The sequence below is a fragment of the Gekko japonicus genome, unplaced genomic scaffold (genome assembly GCF_001447785.1).
Source record: "Gekko japonicus isolate JY-2015 unplaced genomic scaffold, Gekko_japonicus_V1.1 scaffold1146, whole genome shotgun sequence".
Taxonomy (NCBI): Eukaryota; Metazoa; Chordata; class Lepidosauria; order Squamata; family Gekkonidae; genus Gekko; species Gekko japonicus.
In genome coordinates, this window is record NW_015173707.1 from 476,339 (window position 1) to 491,585 (window position 15,247).

The 15,247-nt window shown below is 44.5% G+C and overlaps 1 protein-coding gene across 3 annotated transcripts in view; it reads left to right on the top strand.

Annotated features, from left to right (window-relative positions):
* ROCK1 (Rho associated coiled-coil containing protein kinase 1) overlaps nucleotides 1–15,247 on the top strand; it is a 174,688-nt gene that overhangs the window by 129,954 nt on the left and 29,487 nt on the right. For all 3 annotated transcript variants that reach the window (XM_015423306.1, XM_015423304.1, XM_015423305.1), the window contains 4 exons: nucleotides 973–1,161; nucleotides 4,696–4,861; nucleotides 7,411–7,481; nucleotides 8,761–8,849. In XM_015423306.1, coding sequence (XP_015278792.1) covers nucleotides 973–1,161; nucleotides 4,696–4,861; nucleotides 7,411–7,481; nucleotides 8,761–8,849 — 515 coding nt within the window. The remainder of the gene's footprint in view (nucleotides 1–972; nucleotides 1,162–4,695; nucleotides 4,862–7,410; nucleotides 7,482–8,760; nucleotides 8,850–15,247) is intronic.

Here is a 15,247-nt window from a genome sequence, read left to right on the forward strand (position 1 = left end):
ATTTAATTTTATATGTTGTATTCCTGAGAAAATAAAATTTGTTTACCAAAAAAAAATGTGGAATTCACTGCCAGAGGATGTGGTGATGGCCACAGGCATAGACAACTTTAAAAGGTGGTTAGACAGATTCATGAAAGACAACTTTAAAAGGGAGTTAGAAAGATAGTAGCTACTAGCCATAGCGACAAAAAGGAATCTTCATGTTCAGAGGCAGAACACCTCTCAACCCCAGTGCCAGGTAGGGCTGCCAAGTGGGGGCAGGTAACCCCCCGCTTTGGAGGCCTGATTTCCGCCGCCGCAGAATCGGGCCCTGGGGTGAACTCCGCCCCCCGAAGCGCAGCCGTCAATCACGGGGGCGTGGCCCCGATCGTCGGAGGGAAAACTCTATGGTTTTCCCTTCGACGATCGGGGCCACACCTTCAACATGATCGATGTCGCACATCACTTCTGGTGATGTGATGGCGGTGCACTCGCGCGCACACATCAAGGACCAGCTCCCGGAGCCCGGCAAGGCTCCCCCGCCGGTAAGAAGATTGGACTTGGCAACCCTAGTGCCAGGAGGCAAAAACAGAGGAAGGCCTCAGCCTCTATGTCCTGTTGATGGCCCTTCAGAGGAACTAGTTGGCCTCTATGTGAGATAGGATGCTGGACTAGATGGACCACTGGTCTGATCCAGCAGGGCTCTTTTTATGTTCTTCTGTTCAAAATCCTATTCATACTAGGACTATTTCAGTAACAACATCTGCTATTGTGATAGTTAAAGTAATTTCCAATGAAGATACTATGTAAAACACAGAAAAAACTAAAATACATACTGGTATTCATTTTCTACTTTGCTACTAACAGGACAAAAAGGCAATATTCAGCAAGGTAATAGATTATATGTTTATCTAAATTGTGAAAAATGAAACTCTACTATATAAATTTATTCTTTTAACATCTGTATGATTTTGCTTATCTTTCTTATAACAGGCTGTCAACAAGCTAGCAGAGATAATGAATCGGAAGGATTTTAAACTGGACAGAAAGAAAGTAAACATGCAGGATTTCAAGAAAAAAGAGAAAGAAAACAGAAAGTTACAGTTGGAACTTAACCAAGAAAAGGAGAAATTTAATCAAATGGTGATAAAATACCAGAAGGAGCTTAATGAAATGCAAGCGGTAAGATTTCTTGATTTAATTTTGTTATATTGTGAAATCATATTTGTAGGGCTGTTAGAATAATGGCTGTAGGGGCTGCAGTGGCTCAGTAGTCAAGACACTGAACTGCAGACCGGAAGGTCAGTAGTTCAGCAGTTTGAGACCTGAGTGCTTCATGACGGAGTGAGCTCCCATCTCTGGTGCCAGCTCCTGCCAACCTAGCAGTTCGAAAGCAAGAAATTGCAAGTAGATAAATAGGTACCGCTTCAGTAGGAAGGTAACAGCGTTCCATGTGCCTTGGCGTCTAGTCACGCCAGCCACATGACACAGAAACGTCTTCCGACAGTTCTGGCTCTTCGGCTTGGAAACAGAGATGAGCACCGCACCCTAGAGTCGGATTCGACTGGCTTTCGAGCAAGGGAAAACTTTACCTTTAGAATAATGGCTACAGTACAGTGGCCCATATTACATGGTTCCTAGAAACCAACTGGGGTGATTTTTGTTAAAAAAAAAATTATACAGTTTTCTTTTAAGGGTCCTTACCTTTGGAAATAAATATTGAGAGGGGGATACTTCTGAATCTGAGCACTGTAGACAGGAAGTTAGATAACCTTACTGAAGGGAAGAGCTATTTGCTGCCAGTCTTCTCCTGCCTGTGAATGGAAGCAGCTCAGGCAGCACTTTCTCCAGTATCCAGTTACTAACCTCATCCTTTATTTAGTTCATTTGTTGTTCATTTGTAAGTCATGTTATTCTTACTACTTTAGTTTTTTATCTAAGGGAGGGTGAGGGAACTGTTTGTTGAGGTGCAGAGCCTTGAGATGCAGCTTGAGGTATGGGGAAAATGGTTTGAATATGCATACACTCACCTAAATTCAAGTGTTTGTTCAAACTGTTGTCGTTTTGGGGCCCAGCCCCCCAACTTTTTAACAAGGCCACATGACTTACTTTCAGCCCAGCCCCCCCCGGCAAGATGCAGGGCTGCTGCAAACTCCCTCTACAAGATGCCAGGCGGTGGATATCCCTGGGGGAAAGGGGGATCTCTACCGCTTCCCAGGCACTCCTTGGGTCTTCAAAGCACAGCCCCAGCTCCAAGCTACCACCACAGGCATGTGCCAGAAACAGCAAGCTATGTGACCATGGTGGACAGTGCACTCGGAGGAGCGGAGAGGCTCGAGAGGCGGCTCTGTGGCCCAGTCCCCCTGGGGCGCAGCCAGGCAACAGACACACAGGCCTCGCGAAGGGGAGGCTTTCAGGCGGCAAATCGTGAGGCCTCACTGTGCCACCTCCCAGTCTGTCTGAGTGGCAGAGCTAACTGACTACCGCTGAACTGGTATCAATGCCTCCTTTCTTGCAGCCATTGGGGGATCTTAAAGGTCTAGCAGGCGAGAGGAGAGAGCCCGGCTGGCAATCTTGCGTGCCCAGGCTTTTGTTTGGGCATTGTGTGTGCTCCCTTGCCGTCCCCTTCCATCCACATCGGCACACTTTCCCTCACACACTTTGCCAGGCTGGCTGGGCTCTCAGGTATCTGGCTGCAGCGACACCCTGTCAGCACCTCCCAGAGCCCCTACCTTCCCTGCCCCCATCCTGAAGCAAGGCCTGGTTGACATGTGCTGCTCAAAGTCACCATAAGCCAGGAGGCGGCTGCCCCCCGCTCCCCTGCAAGGGAAGGCATGCAGTAGGGTGAGCCGCCCCTGGAGAAGAAGGTGGCCAAGTTTGGTGAGAACGGGCAGCTAATTAATGCCAGCACCTCTGTTAAATTACATTTAATTTAATTAGGCAGTTCCACAGTGCCCCCTGAGAAATTAAAATGCCCCCTGACGCAGAAATTCCTGGCTATGGGCCTGCTTAGAAGGTTTATACTGAGAGGCAGCTGCATTAGTAGACTTCAGTCTAGGGACAGCTTTGACATCTCCTCTGGGAGAAAAATGTCAAGTAGCAATCTATGGCAGCCTGCTCTAGGATTACTCCTTCTCCATACAGGTGTAGCCAGGATAATAGTAAGAAAGAGCATGGAAAGTTTTCCACATTTTTCTTTCTAACAGCTGTTTTGTTTTCTCTGGCTATGGCCTGGAATGTAGTACATGGTGTGTTGTTATCCTGACTATTGCTGAGTAGAGTCTTGAAGCCAAGAGAATTTTGGGGCATAGTCAGAGGGCAGGTTTTAGTTATTTCAACCATTAAACTCTTGTAGTTTTGAAATAGATAAAAGGGGAAAGCCATAATTCCCCCTTCACATACTGTCCACAGGCTTTTCCTCAACCCCAGTTGCAGCAGCACTCATCCATGATACTGTTTCCCCTCATTTTGTGGCTTCCTGACTTGGGTTTCCATATGCCGTGTGTGACGGACTGCACTTTAAAATCTCAGAAGTGCTGTGTAAACACTTAACGGACCATGAAGGGTTAATTCCTTACAGGCTGCTCCAAGGAATTTCATTGGTTTGTATCAACTGAGCAGAGAAAGACTTGAGAGCTGAATGCTGAGGAGAGGGAGTATGGATTCAGCCCTGACTAACAAGATTCTAATACTGACAGAGTGTGAGTCTATCCCTGACAGAAAATGGTTTAGAACTGATGGGGTTTGTGTTTAGCCCTGACTGAAAGCAGTTTAACACAGATGGAGTACTGGGAAAGTTGTCAGGAGGAGTGGGTAGTTAGGTGAAGACGCCCATTCAGGCCAATAAAAGTGGATAGATCTTCTAGTGAGAGAATAATTTACCTACCCAATTAAAACAGGGAGATAGCTCTGAAGAGTGGAGAGATCCCTATTCCGGTTTGTTTAGAAACTGCCTTTTAAATCTTGAGGAAGTTAAAACTTAAGAAGAATACTGGTGGAGTTTGGGTACTAGACAGAGGATCCCCGCCTTCTGGAAACCAAGAGAGCCAAATACACTAAAAAAAGTACACTGGAGTGTTTGGGAAACACTGAAATAAGAAACTCTCAGTTGCTTGAAACATATGAATTGTAGTCTGTGCCTATATTGATTTACCTTAGAAATTTTACCCCTGATTTTAACTGACCTTCCCCCTCTGTATTAAATAAAGTATTTTGTTATTTTTGAACTTTAAAAAGCCTCTTGAGCACCATTTCAGTGGTTTAAGTTAAAGGAATGAACTTGTCCCTTCCCTCAGGTTCCTGGGCTTAGTTAGCAGCAAAATATCATACTGTGACAGGGTGGGACAGCTACAGATCTTCAGAAAAGAAGAACATCAATAAATAGGGCTGCTCAGTCAGAAAGGGAGAGAAAAATGGAGGGAAAATCTGGCCTCTGAGGAAGGAAAGTAAGCTAGGTTGTCATACCATGTCACTCTGCTGCTGAAAGGATTCACCAAGTATTACAGAATCTTCCTTCTAGGCTTCGTGTGATTGAAAAGAATTAAACTATTGATATTGACAATATTTTTACATTTCTTGAGATTTGTAATAATTGTTCTGCAAGTAATTAGTGCTATGTTTCATTAATTTTAGTGCCACATGTATTATTGCCAAATTACTTAATATAAGAGACTGTTATTGTTATTACTGTATTCTCATATTTTTTGTTGAATACAGCAACTTGTAGAAGAGTCTACATATAGGAATGAACTTCAAATGCAGCTGGATAGTAAGGAGAGTGACATAGAACAACTGCGTAGCAAAATTTCAGACCTACAACAAGGCATGGAGTCTACTAGCGTGGCCAGCCTGCAACCAGATGAAACTGATGGTAATGTTCTGGGTAAGAGGCATACGTGTTTTATCCTTCCCTTTATGTGCTTCACTTTATACTTATACAAGGTGTTGCCTTTTTAAAAACAACAAATCATTTTTAAACATTATTTGACTTTTATTATTTTGTATTTCTTTTATGGCAACTATGGTTACAGGATTATGCAATGTAAGATTTTTATCCCTAAACCAGTATGTGGAATTTTATAGTGGCTCTTTTTACAAAGAAAAATTCAAAGTTGGATCACTTACGTAGATCATTTGTCTAGAATAAAATTTGCATTCCCCTTATGTTCAGTATGTGGAAAAGCTTTAGCTCTGCCATTGTCATCACTGTTCTGTTAATTTTGATTACTATAGATTATATTTTCATTTTGTACCCCACCAGTGGAGAACCACTGCTACTGTCATATAAATTTGTATATTAAATAGTTTTTACTGCAGGTTTTTAAACTTAACAGTGTCTCATCATATGACTAACAGTATAATAACATGCAGGGCTTTTTTTTGTAGCAAAAGCCTAGCAGGAACTCATTAGCATATTAGGCCACACCCAACAACAGAAACTCATTAGCATATTAGGCCACACCCCATGCCTTCTTTTGGCTTGCCCAGGCGCCCTGCACCTGTGGGCCGCCCGGGTAAGCCAGCTCTTGGACAGACCAGGGAGGCATTTAAATGCCTCCCTGATCCTTCCAGAGCCCCCCTGGCTCGCCCGCCTCAGAGTCGCCGGGGGGGGGAGTGTCACTCTCCAGGCCTTCCCTTTGTAGCCACGCACGTGCAGAGGTTTTGGCTGTAGTGGGCGTGGCCAACTCTGAAGCCAGCCGGAACTCTGTTCCTGTGCGTTCCTGCCCAAAAATAGCCCTGAACCCTGATGACATGCATGTTTAATCTCTAGCATCTGCTATATAAGGCCTCCAACAAGAGTAAAATCTTTTTTTTTTTAGTTGTCTGTTTACAGATTAGTTTGAAAGAACTGGAACCAGCCTAGCATTCTTAGTAACTTAAATAATGCTATGCATCTGGTGTCATGTCCTTTATACTGCTGGACACTTTAAACCGTGGACTGGCAATTCTCGGCCTTTCGATTGCTCAAATAAATTAAATTATTTAAAATGACAGCATTTTTTTGCGGCTATTGGAATTGTGTTAATGTATTACTATAGTTGGAGATGAAAAAGAATTTGTTACAGATAGCAGTACCTTCTAATAATGTGGTCTCTTTTGTTTGTTGAATTCTAATAAATTATATGCAGGTAATCCTTTATATATTTCAAAAAGAATCATTATTGCTGTTTTAATAACATGCACATGATTGTATTCTTATGTTCAACAGTGAGGAGACGACAAAAGAATGAATCATCTAATAATTCATTAGTTAAAATGTGCTAGTTAGGCAAGGCTTAAAACATTTACATAAATTTTGAACATAGAGGAAAAACAGTGGCTTGGATCTCACCAAAGAGCTTTCCTGACAGAAGAATTCCCACTAGTGGATCATGACTTCTCTGCCCCTTCATATTGCAGCTCCTGTGGGACAGAAAATCCCTAGGTGTCTGCCATAGGAGAGGGCAAGTAACAAAAATCTCCTCCCACTGCCTTCCATAAGTAGAAATGATTGTCCATCAGCTTTCCATAAGCAGAAATACTGGGATCCAACCCAATATGTTAATTATAACTTCATAATGAAAGATGTAATGTGATAGAAAAATATAGTTTAATTAAAAAAAACAACACACACACTATTGCTTGTTTTACCCATCATCCCTTCCCTCTGGCAAGGGGTCCCTGTAGTTTCTTAGTGCTGTATACCTTTAGAGACATAATACAGGGAGACTGGTTTTTACACTGCCTTAGGACCCTACAGTTTAAATTGCCAGAGATGCCCTTGTTACATAACTAAATGCTAGTCCATAGGAGGAAATGTCTGGTAACAGCTTTAAGGGTTTGACCAAGTGGTACAACATGTGGAATGTACGTATAAGTTCTGTCCTTTCTCTTCCTATAACATTTGAAAACTGTCATTTGAAAATAAACTGCTTCTCTCTTACTTTTTATATTTAGCTGATTCTTCCTGCATTCCTTATTTATTTATCTTCTATTCTTATCTTCTGTGAGTAATGGGATATGTGGGTACTTTTGTTTGCTGTCCTGCTTTCTTCCTTTCATGTAAAATGTGACTTTCAGTTGTTGTCTTTATGCTGTTTATTTCATCTGCTTCCTGCCCCAGTGTTAAAATTATATTTAGTAGTACTATTCATCCTGAAACACAATTTTCAGACCTAAGTAATGTCTGTGTGTTTCAGAACGTTTCCCGTTAAACTGTATTGAATGTTAGCAGTTAAAAAAACCTTTGATGCACACCCTGCAATAGTTGCATTGCTATAGTAAGTGAATTTGTGATCAAGCATGATTAAATGCTTCAATCTTATTTTTGTTTAGCTGTGCCTTGTATTCCTGCTTTACCAACCTGGTAACTGCTAATGGCTGCATGAACATCTTTAATTTTTCTGAAATATTGTTCTGTGATTAAAATTGTACTTAATTTTTTAAAACCAGAATCAAGAATGGAGGGTTGGCTTTCCATACCAAATAAAGGAAATATAAAACGTCATGGATGGAAGAAACAGGTATTTAATAATTCCGTTTCCTTTTAAACATAAGCCAGTACTGGGGTGGGTTTTATATCAGCTAGCATATGTGTACGTGCACAAGACATCAAACACACAGAATACATTGATGCTCTCAGTTTTACTTTTCTAGTGCAGTTCTGTAGCATGAGATGTACAACAGCCCTTATCGGAGAAGAAGATACTTTCTCTGGGCAAAGGATAGTTGAGGCTTCAACCAATGTTTCTGTCTACAAATTTGCGACTAATGTAAAGTACAACAAATTTAGCTTTTTAGGACCGCTTTCAAAATATTTCCACATTACTATAGAGCGTAGGTGAAAAAATATATCATAATTGGATCTATGACAGTGATTTAACCCACTGCTGGTACCAAGTATGTAATATTGTCATCAGTGACCCTTAAGCCACAAGTAAAAAAAACAAACGGAGATTTAGCAGGACTTCTGACAAGGCAACATTATATAGCAGAAACGGGGACCACAAAAATAAATGGGGGAATTCCCTCCGAGCCCCCCAACCCAGCTTCACCACTTCAGCAGCAACAACAGTGGTGGTTTCCCCCCAGCCCAACAACTTTGGTGCCTTAGTGGTGGCAGCGGCTCCTTGCATCCTGCCCAGCCTTACCTTCACTATAGCAGCGCTTCCCTCAGCCCCTCCACCTCAACAATGGTGGCTTCCCATCTAAACAGCCTTGTCTTTGGGGGGATTTAAATCAATCCTTTTTTAAAATGTTTTCTGATTTTCCTCCAAAGTTTGTCAAAAAATCTGCCTTCTGTCAGTGTGGTCCCGAATGGTAGATTTAAGTACCCACAGATATAGCCACACTTTGCTATTAGAATATAAGATATGTTTATGATACATACATATAATATACAGATCTCAGGCATACATTCAATATAACCCCTTGTACCTGATGACTGTTAGCTGGTTCCTTATTGTAGCGTAACGGTGTTTAAGGATTGGAGGGAAAAACCTAGGATCTGGGATTTTATTTTCAGAGTGGTGTGGGCACTGAAAAAATCTCTCCTCCCTTCCCAGATTGCTCCTCAAGATTCATAGATCTTGCTGTTGAACTGTATGGCCCTTAATGATAATCACAGAGTTAAACTGGGTGTGGCACATTTACTTAATTGATTTTGCTTTAATTAAGTTATAACGTTTCTGTGTGAACAAAGGAATGGGAGTTGAGTAAAAATGACTTAGGAATGTATGTCTTAAGAATGCATGCCTTAAGAATATATGTCTTAATAGTTTTTCTTTCTTTCTATTTTTTCAGTATGTTGTGATAAGCAGCAGAAAGATTTTGTTCTATAATGATGAACAGGACAAAGAACAATCTAATCCATCCATGGTATTAGATATAGAGTACGTTCTTCTAATTTTGGTTTCACATTAATCAGCAGCATGTTATAGTTTTTAAAAGTATGAAAAGAATGGATTTGAAAATATGAATCAGACCATGGAAGACTGAATTTTCAGCTATGTTTCAGAATGCACCGTTAAATCTAATTCTGACTCAAACATTTTGTCTGTAGAGTTTTGAATTTAAATTTTAAAATAACAGTTACTATTGGGCCAGAATTAAACAAAATACATAATGATTGCAATTTTTGCACACTGAAACAAAAATTCTGCTTCATCACCAAAGCATGACCTAAAATCCAGTAAAAAGAGAATCAAAGAGAACATTTTCCTCTCTCTCATAGTTGGAAATGAACCCAAAACTTTATGGCTCTGTTGGCCATCCTAGTTTGTATCAAATATAGTGTTAAAAATGCTTTCACACAATCAAAATCTGAAATCTGGGCCATAGTAACGAAGATCTGTGGTTCAGTCTGAAGATTTAAATTATTATTTAATTGATGGAAAGTTGCATCAAAAGATGGATTAAGGAGGGGTCCCCAGCCTTTTTGAGCCTACAGACACCTTTGCAGTTTTGAGGCTGGGTGGCAGGGTCCTCTGTAAAATACCTGCCCCAGGAGCCTAGCCAAGCACACTTTCAGAAGAGGAAGAGGCATGGGAAATATAAACACACACGCATAGAAGAAGACAACCAATAGGATACAGGGAGAATAAAACACAGAGAAGATGATCAGGGGGAAAGGAAGGGGTGCTCTGGTGCTCCGCAGCCCTCCCAGCTCATCCATGAGTCATGTTTACGGGATCCTGTATCTTTCCTCTCAGTAGTGGACAGGATCCAAGTAGAAAGCCCCTTTATTTATATGAAGCCAGCTACTTACTGGTTCTGTCTTCACAATGCCTCTGGCTACTTTCCTGAAGCTCATGACAAGTGCCTGAGAAAGTGCCTACGGCCTCCATGATACCTACGGAGCAGTATGTTGGGGAACCTTGGATTAAGGACATGTAACAGCTGCCTTTGTGGGGAAATATTTGGCTATTCCTGATACTTTTAGTAAAATGTTTGTTTCTTAACTGGGCCAACCTTGTTTTCCTAGATGATTGTGCCTGAATTCAGATATTCCTCTCCTATATAAAAAAGATGTTTGTGGCATCTGGTCCTTTAGGAGTAGGGTAGTAGTTTCAGGAATGGTGGGTAGTAGAAGTATGTGTGGTTCCTAGACACAGAATGTGCGTGAATTTGCATACGCTTCATCTTAAACTGGTTATACATGCATAGAGAATCCATCCTAACCCACGGCTACCGTATAGAATTTCTTCAGAACCCCATTACTCCTGTCTTTGTCTCTACACCCCCTTCTTCAGCCCTCCTCGAAGAGGTGTTTGTCCTTCTGCAGAAGGGAGCCATCGAGCAGGTGCCATTACATCTACGGGGCAAGGGATTCTGTTCCCACTATTTCACCATCCCGAAGCGGGATGGAGGCGTTCGACCAATCTTAGACCTACGGGTGCTCAACAGCTTTGTCAAATACCTCCGCTTCCGCATGGTGTCTCTGCAGCAGATTCTGCCACTTCTACAGAAGAACATCTGGATGGTCATTCTCGACCTCCAAGATGCGTACTTCCAACTCACCATCCACCCATCCCACCGCCAATACCTACACTTTACTATTGGTCAACATCATTACCAATATACAGCCCTGCCATTTGGCCTTTCAAGCCCGCCAAGAGTCTTCACAAAGATGATGGTGGTGGTCGCAGCCTTCCTCCGTCTCAAGGGGATCTCACTCTTCTACCCGTACATCGACGATTGGCTCTTGGTAGCGACTTCCAGGGACGATCTAGTCTCAAACATCAACGAGACACTACTCCTCCTGGAAAACCTAGGTCTACAAGTAAACCTGGAAAAATTCCAACTTCGACCGGTCCAGAAAATACAGTACATCGGTGCGTTCCTGGACTCCACAGCTTGCAGAGCCTACCTGCCACAAAACAGGGCTGCGGACATCATGAATCTTACCACTGTCGTGCGTGCTCGCCCCTTGGTAACGGCTTTCCAAATACAGAGGTTCCTTGCTCTGATGGCTGCTACCACGTCCATACTGGTCTTCGCCAAGCTGAAAATGCGTATCCTACAACTTTGGTTTATTCACAATTTCAATCCAGAGAGAGACACACACACCACCCTCCTATTCCCACCTGTCAAAGTACGGGACTCTTTACTTTGGTGGACTGTCCCTTCCATCCTATTGCAGGGAGCACCCTTCCATCCTCCATCACCCCAAATTACCCTAACTACAGACGCCTCCCTCTAGGGCTGGGGTGCCCACATGATGGGACTTTGTGTCAGAGGCAGATGGGGCACTCAGAAACTAAAACGGCACATCAATTTTCTGGAACTGCTTGCGATACAGTTCGCGGCCACCAGTTTCCTGCCCCTGATCAAGGGGAAATGTGTCACGGTCCTCACGGACAATACTGCTGCCCTCAGCTATGTGAACAGGCAAGGGGGCACAGTCTCCCAACGTCTCTGCGACCCTGCCCTCCGGCTATGGCACTTCTGCATCGCCCACAACATCTTCTTAGTCGCCATGCACATCCCGGGCCACATGAATGTGCAGGCAGACCACCTGAGTCGGGCAGGACTCAGTCTGCACGAGTGGGAATTGAACCCAACTTACCTTTTCCCATTCTTCCGCAGGTGGGGGGTTCCCCAAATAGATGTTTTGACCACCAGAGCGAACAAAAAGTGCCCTCTGTTCTGCAGCCGAGGTGTCAGGGACCCACAATCTCTAGGGGATGGTCTCCTCTATCCGTGGTCCAAAGGGTTTCTGTACCTCTTCCCTCCACTGCCCCTGCTTCTGTGAGTGGTTTGCAAAATCATCACCGACAGAGAGGACTGTGTCCTCATAACCCCATGGTGGCCACGGCCACCATGGTTTTCAAACATCCTCGACCTGTCAGCGGGGGTCTACCATCAATTTCCTCCAGCACAGGACCTCCTGTTCCTATCCCAGTCCCCCTCTCCTATACCACGACGTGCCACGAATGAAGTTGACAGCCTGGAGAGTAGCGTCAACAGCTTTTCCGCCCGCATAGCAAACATTTTGCTAAACTCCAGAAAGCCCACTATGCGAAGATCATATCACTACAAGTGGCAAAAGTTCTGTTCCACCTTGGGTGACGATACCCCTTGAGCCACCTGCACAGGTCTCGAGAAAGTTTTTCAATTCCTTCTGTCTCTCGCTGACTCAGGACTTTCTCACTCCTCATTAAAGGTTTACTTGGCCGCACTTTCGGCCTACCATGTTCAAGTTGAGGGATGCACACTGTTCTCGCACCCACTTTCTAAACGTTTTTTGAAGGGACTGTTGCACCTCTACCCTCCCATCAAAACTCCTGTCGTCTTCTGGACCTTCCCCTGGTCCTTCGCCAACTCACCAGGAAACCTTTTGAACTGCTCGCAACATGCGACCTAAAATTTCTGTCATGGAAAACAGCCTTCCTCAGCAAGGCAAGTTGGAGAAATACTGGCTTTTAGACATGACACTCCTTACTTGTCTTTTTTGCCAGACAGCGTCCGCCTCGTACCTGACATCTCGTTCCTGCCAAAGGTAGTGTCAGAATTTCACCTACAGGCAGAGGTCTTCCTCCCAGATTTCTTCCTGGCTCTGACATCCCCAGAAGAGAGGCTATTACGCACCTTGGACATGAAGCGTGTGCTCCTGTTTTACTTAAATTACTTAAATAGAACCCGTCCAATGAGACGTGACTCAACTTTTCATCTTCTATGCGCCAGCAAGGCTAGGGACTCGCATCACGGCTCAGCGCCTATCGAGGTGGATTGTAAGTCTCATCCGCCTCTGCTACCTTATCACCAAGCAGCCATTACCCTATCAGGGCTCATTCAACCAAAGCTGTTGCAGCCTCAACTGCCTTCCTCCAGGGAGTTCCCCGATGGACATTTGCAGAGCCGGTACGTGGGCTACGCCTAACACGTTCATAAGGCACTACGCCCTAGACGTCCGAACACATTGTATTTTTTATACTTTATTTTTCACATAATGAGACCTCTAGTACTCTTGTACCTGATTTTTATATGTAGATTTTATTTGGATATAAATATGTTCTGTTGGCTTATATGAACCAGAATCTGGATCTTCTCCTCCTTGTCTCATTCCCTGTGATCCCATTGGAACTCAAAAAGCTGTTCTTTGAGGTTGGGCAAACCTTATGCACAATATGGTACATGGGCTGCACTGAGGGGGCATTGGATGAAATTGCAGTGAACTGTTTTACCAGTGCCACATTACTTATGCAGGAGGCTCTTCTGGTGGAGGACAGAGAGAAAGATGGGTGATAGCATCCATTTCTTCTTCACTGCAACTACTTGTTCCCAACAAAGCTTGGCCAATCCCCATCATCTTTCCATCAGTCAAAGGGGGCTACGGTTAGGAGACAAAGGAGGAAGAAAAAATATTCAGGGGTCTTCGACGTGGTCTCTGTGCTTCACACCAATGGGATCTAGTGCGCACGCGCTGGATCGATCAGCATTGTAGCAAGCTGTTTTAACGGATTTTCACGCCCAGACCTTGCGCATGCACAGGAACCCCACCGCGCATGCTCAGAGGGGAGGGCGCGGACATCCCGCCAGTTCCTTTCTTACCACCGCGTTGGAAAGACCTTTTTCTTCGTTGGTCTGATCGGTTCGCGTGTTTTGGCTTTTTGCCTCAAGGCTCTTTGGATTTTTCCCTCAGTTTATTCCTTTACTTCGTTGTTCTTTCAAAAAACTTAAAAATACACCTTTTATTTTCTGCTGAGGGGGAGGTTGCCGCTTTACCTCTGTTGGGCCTTCGGGCTACCCCCCCTTTCTTCTTCGTTTTGGTTTTTATGGAGAAGAAGTGGGGCTTTTTTAATAGGTGCAAGGGTTGTGGTAGTAAACTTGCTCCTCCTGACCGTCATACCCTTTGCATACTTTTTCTCGCAGAGTCTCATCGACCCAAATCCTGTCACCACTGTGCTCGCTTTTCAAACCAGACCCGAAAAAACCAAGCTGCGCGCCTTAAAGTGGCCGTGCTAGAATCGGCTCTACATCCTTCCTCAGCGATGGACGCCGAGAAACCATCAACATCAACGGCTACGGCATAGAGGCCTGCCTCCAATATCGGCCGGCCGACACTGAAGACTCCGGCATCGAAGGCGCCATCCTCCGCGCAATCCTCCGCTTCCACGCCGGTGAAAAAGAAGTCCAGGCCAAGTAAGGAGCAAAAGTCGGCAAAGAAGGGCTCTTCCAAACCCCTTAAGGCGGCAAAGAAGGGGAAAGTAGTGGTGGCTGCACTGGGTGATGCCCCTAAAGTGCCTCCCGCTCCAATGACTGTATTGATACCGGAGGCCCAAGTCCCTACATTGATACCGACCATCCATGTCTTGGACTCCCCTGTCCACCAAATGGAGCGTCCTTACTCTGACATCAAAACGATAGAGCTCCTAAGTCATCAAATGGATGCAGAGCCTTCTCCATCTCCTTCCCAGTCGTCAACGTCAATGGTATTGGAAGCTCCCAACATCGATCCACGTCGGCACCGATATGCTTCAGGTCTGCACAGTCAATCTGTCGATATCGACAACTGAGATTACGCAGGCTTCTCTCAAAGATATGCTGCCGCTTTGTCTCCGAGACTTCCACGGTCCAGAAGTCGATCCCCACGAGTCTTCTTACCCCTGCCACGACCTCTGTCTTGGGATCAACGACAGATGAGGTATCTGTATGGGGCTTATCTACCATCCTTGCCATCACTGACTCTGGCGAGCTATTCCGACTGGGATCGATATTCATCCCACTCTTCTCATAGATCGAGATCGCACAACAGGCTGAAACCTTCAGCATCCCTCTCTCGTCCTCCTGCAGATGATCCTGCCCAGCATAACTTGGATCACAGTCGTCCTCCCAACCCTCAGGTCATTCAAACCCCAGCCGTTTCCACCCCTGTCGTTCCACCAAGTCCTTTAACTGGTCAACAGGGCACTCCTGTCCAAATGCCACACCAGGAGTCCTCTGATTCAATGGAAGACAATTCCGATACCGAAGCATCTGAGGCTCACACCTCCCCTGATCATAAGTCTCCTAATCAGGCTGTCGCTGATGATTTGCCCATCTCCCCATCCAACAATCTTACATCATACACTGATCTTGTAAAAAGAATGGCCCATTCCCTTGGCCTCTCTGTCGTTCAGCAACACCCGCAGGTGACGGATGCGGTTTTTGACATCGTCCAGCTTGATTCATCTTCCACTCTGGCATTACCCATGTCCACTGTCCTTTTGCAAGCTACAAAAGCACCATGGGAGAAACCTTCATCAGCCCCGGTGCTGACAAGACGACTGGACCATATGTACAGAGTCCA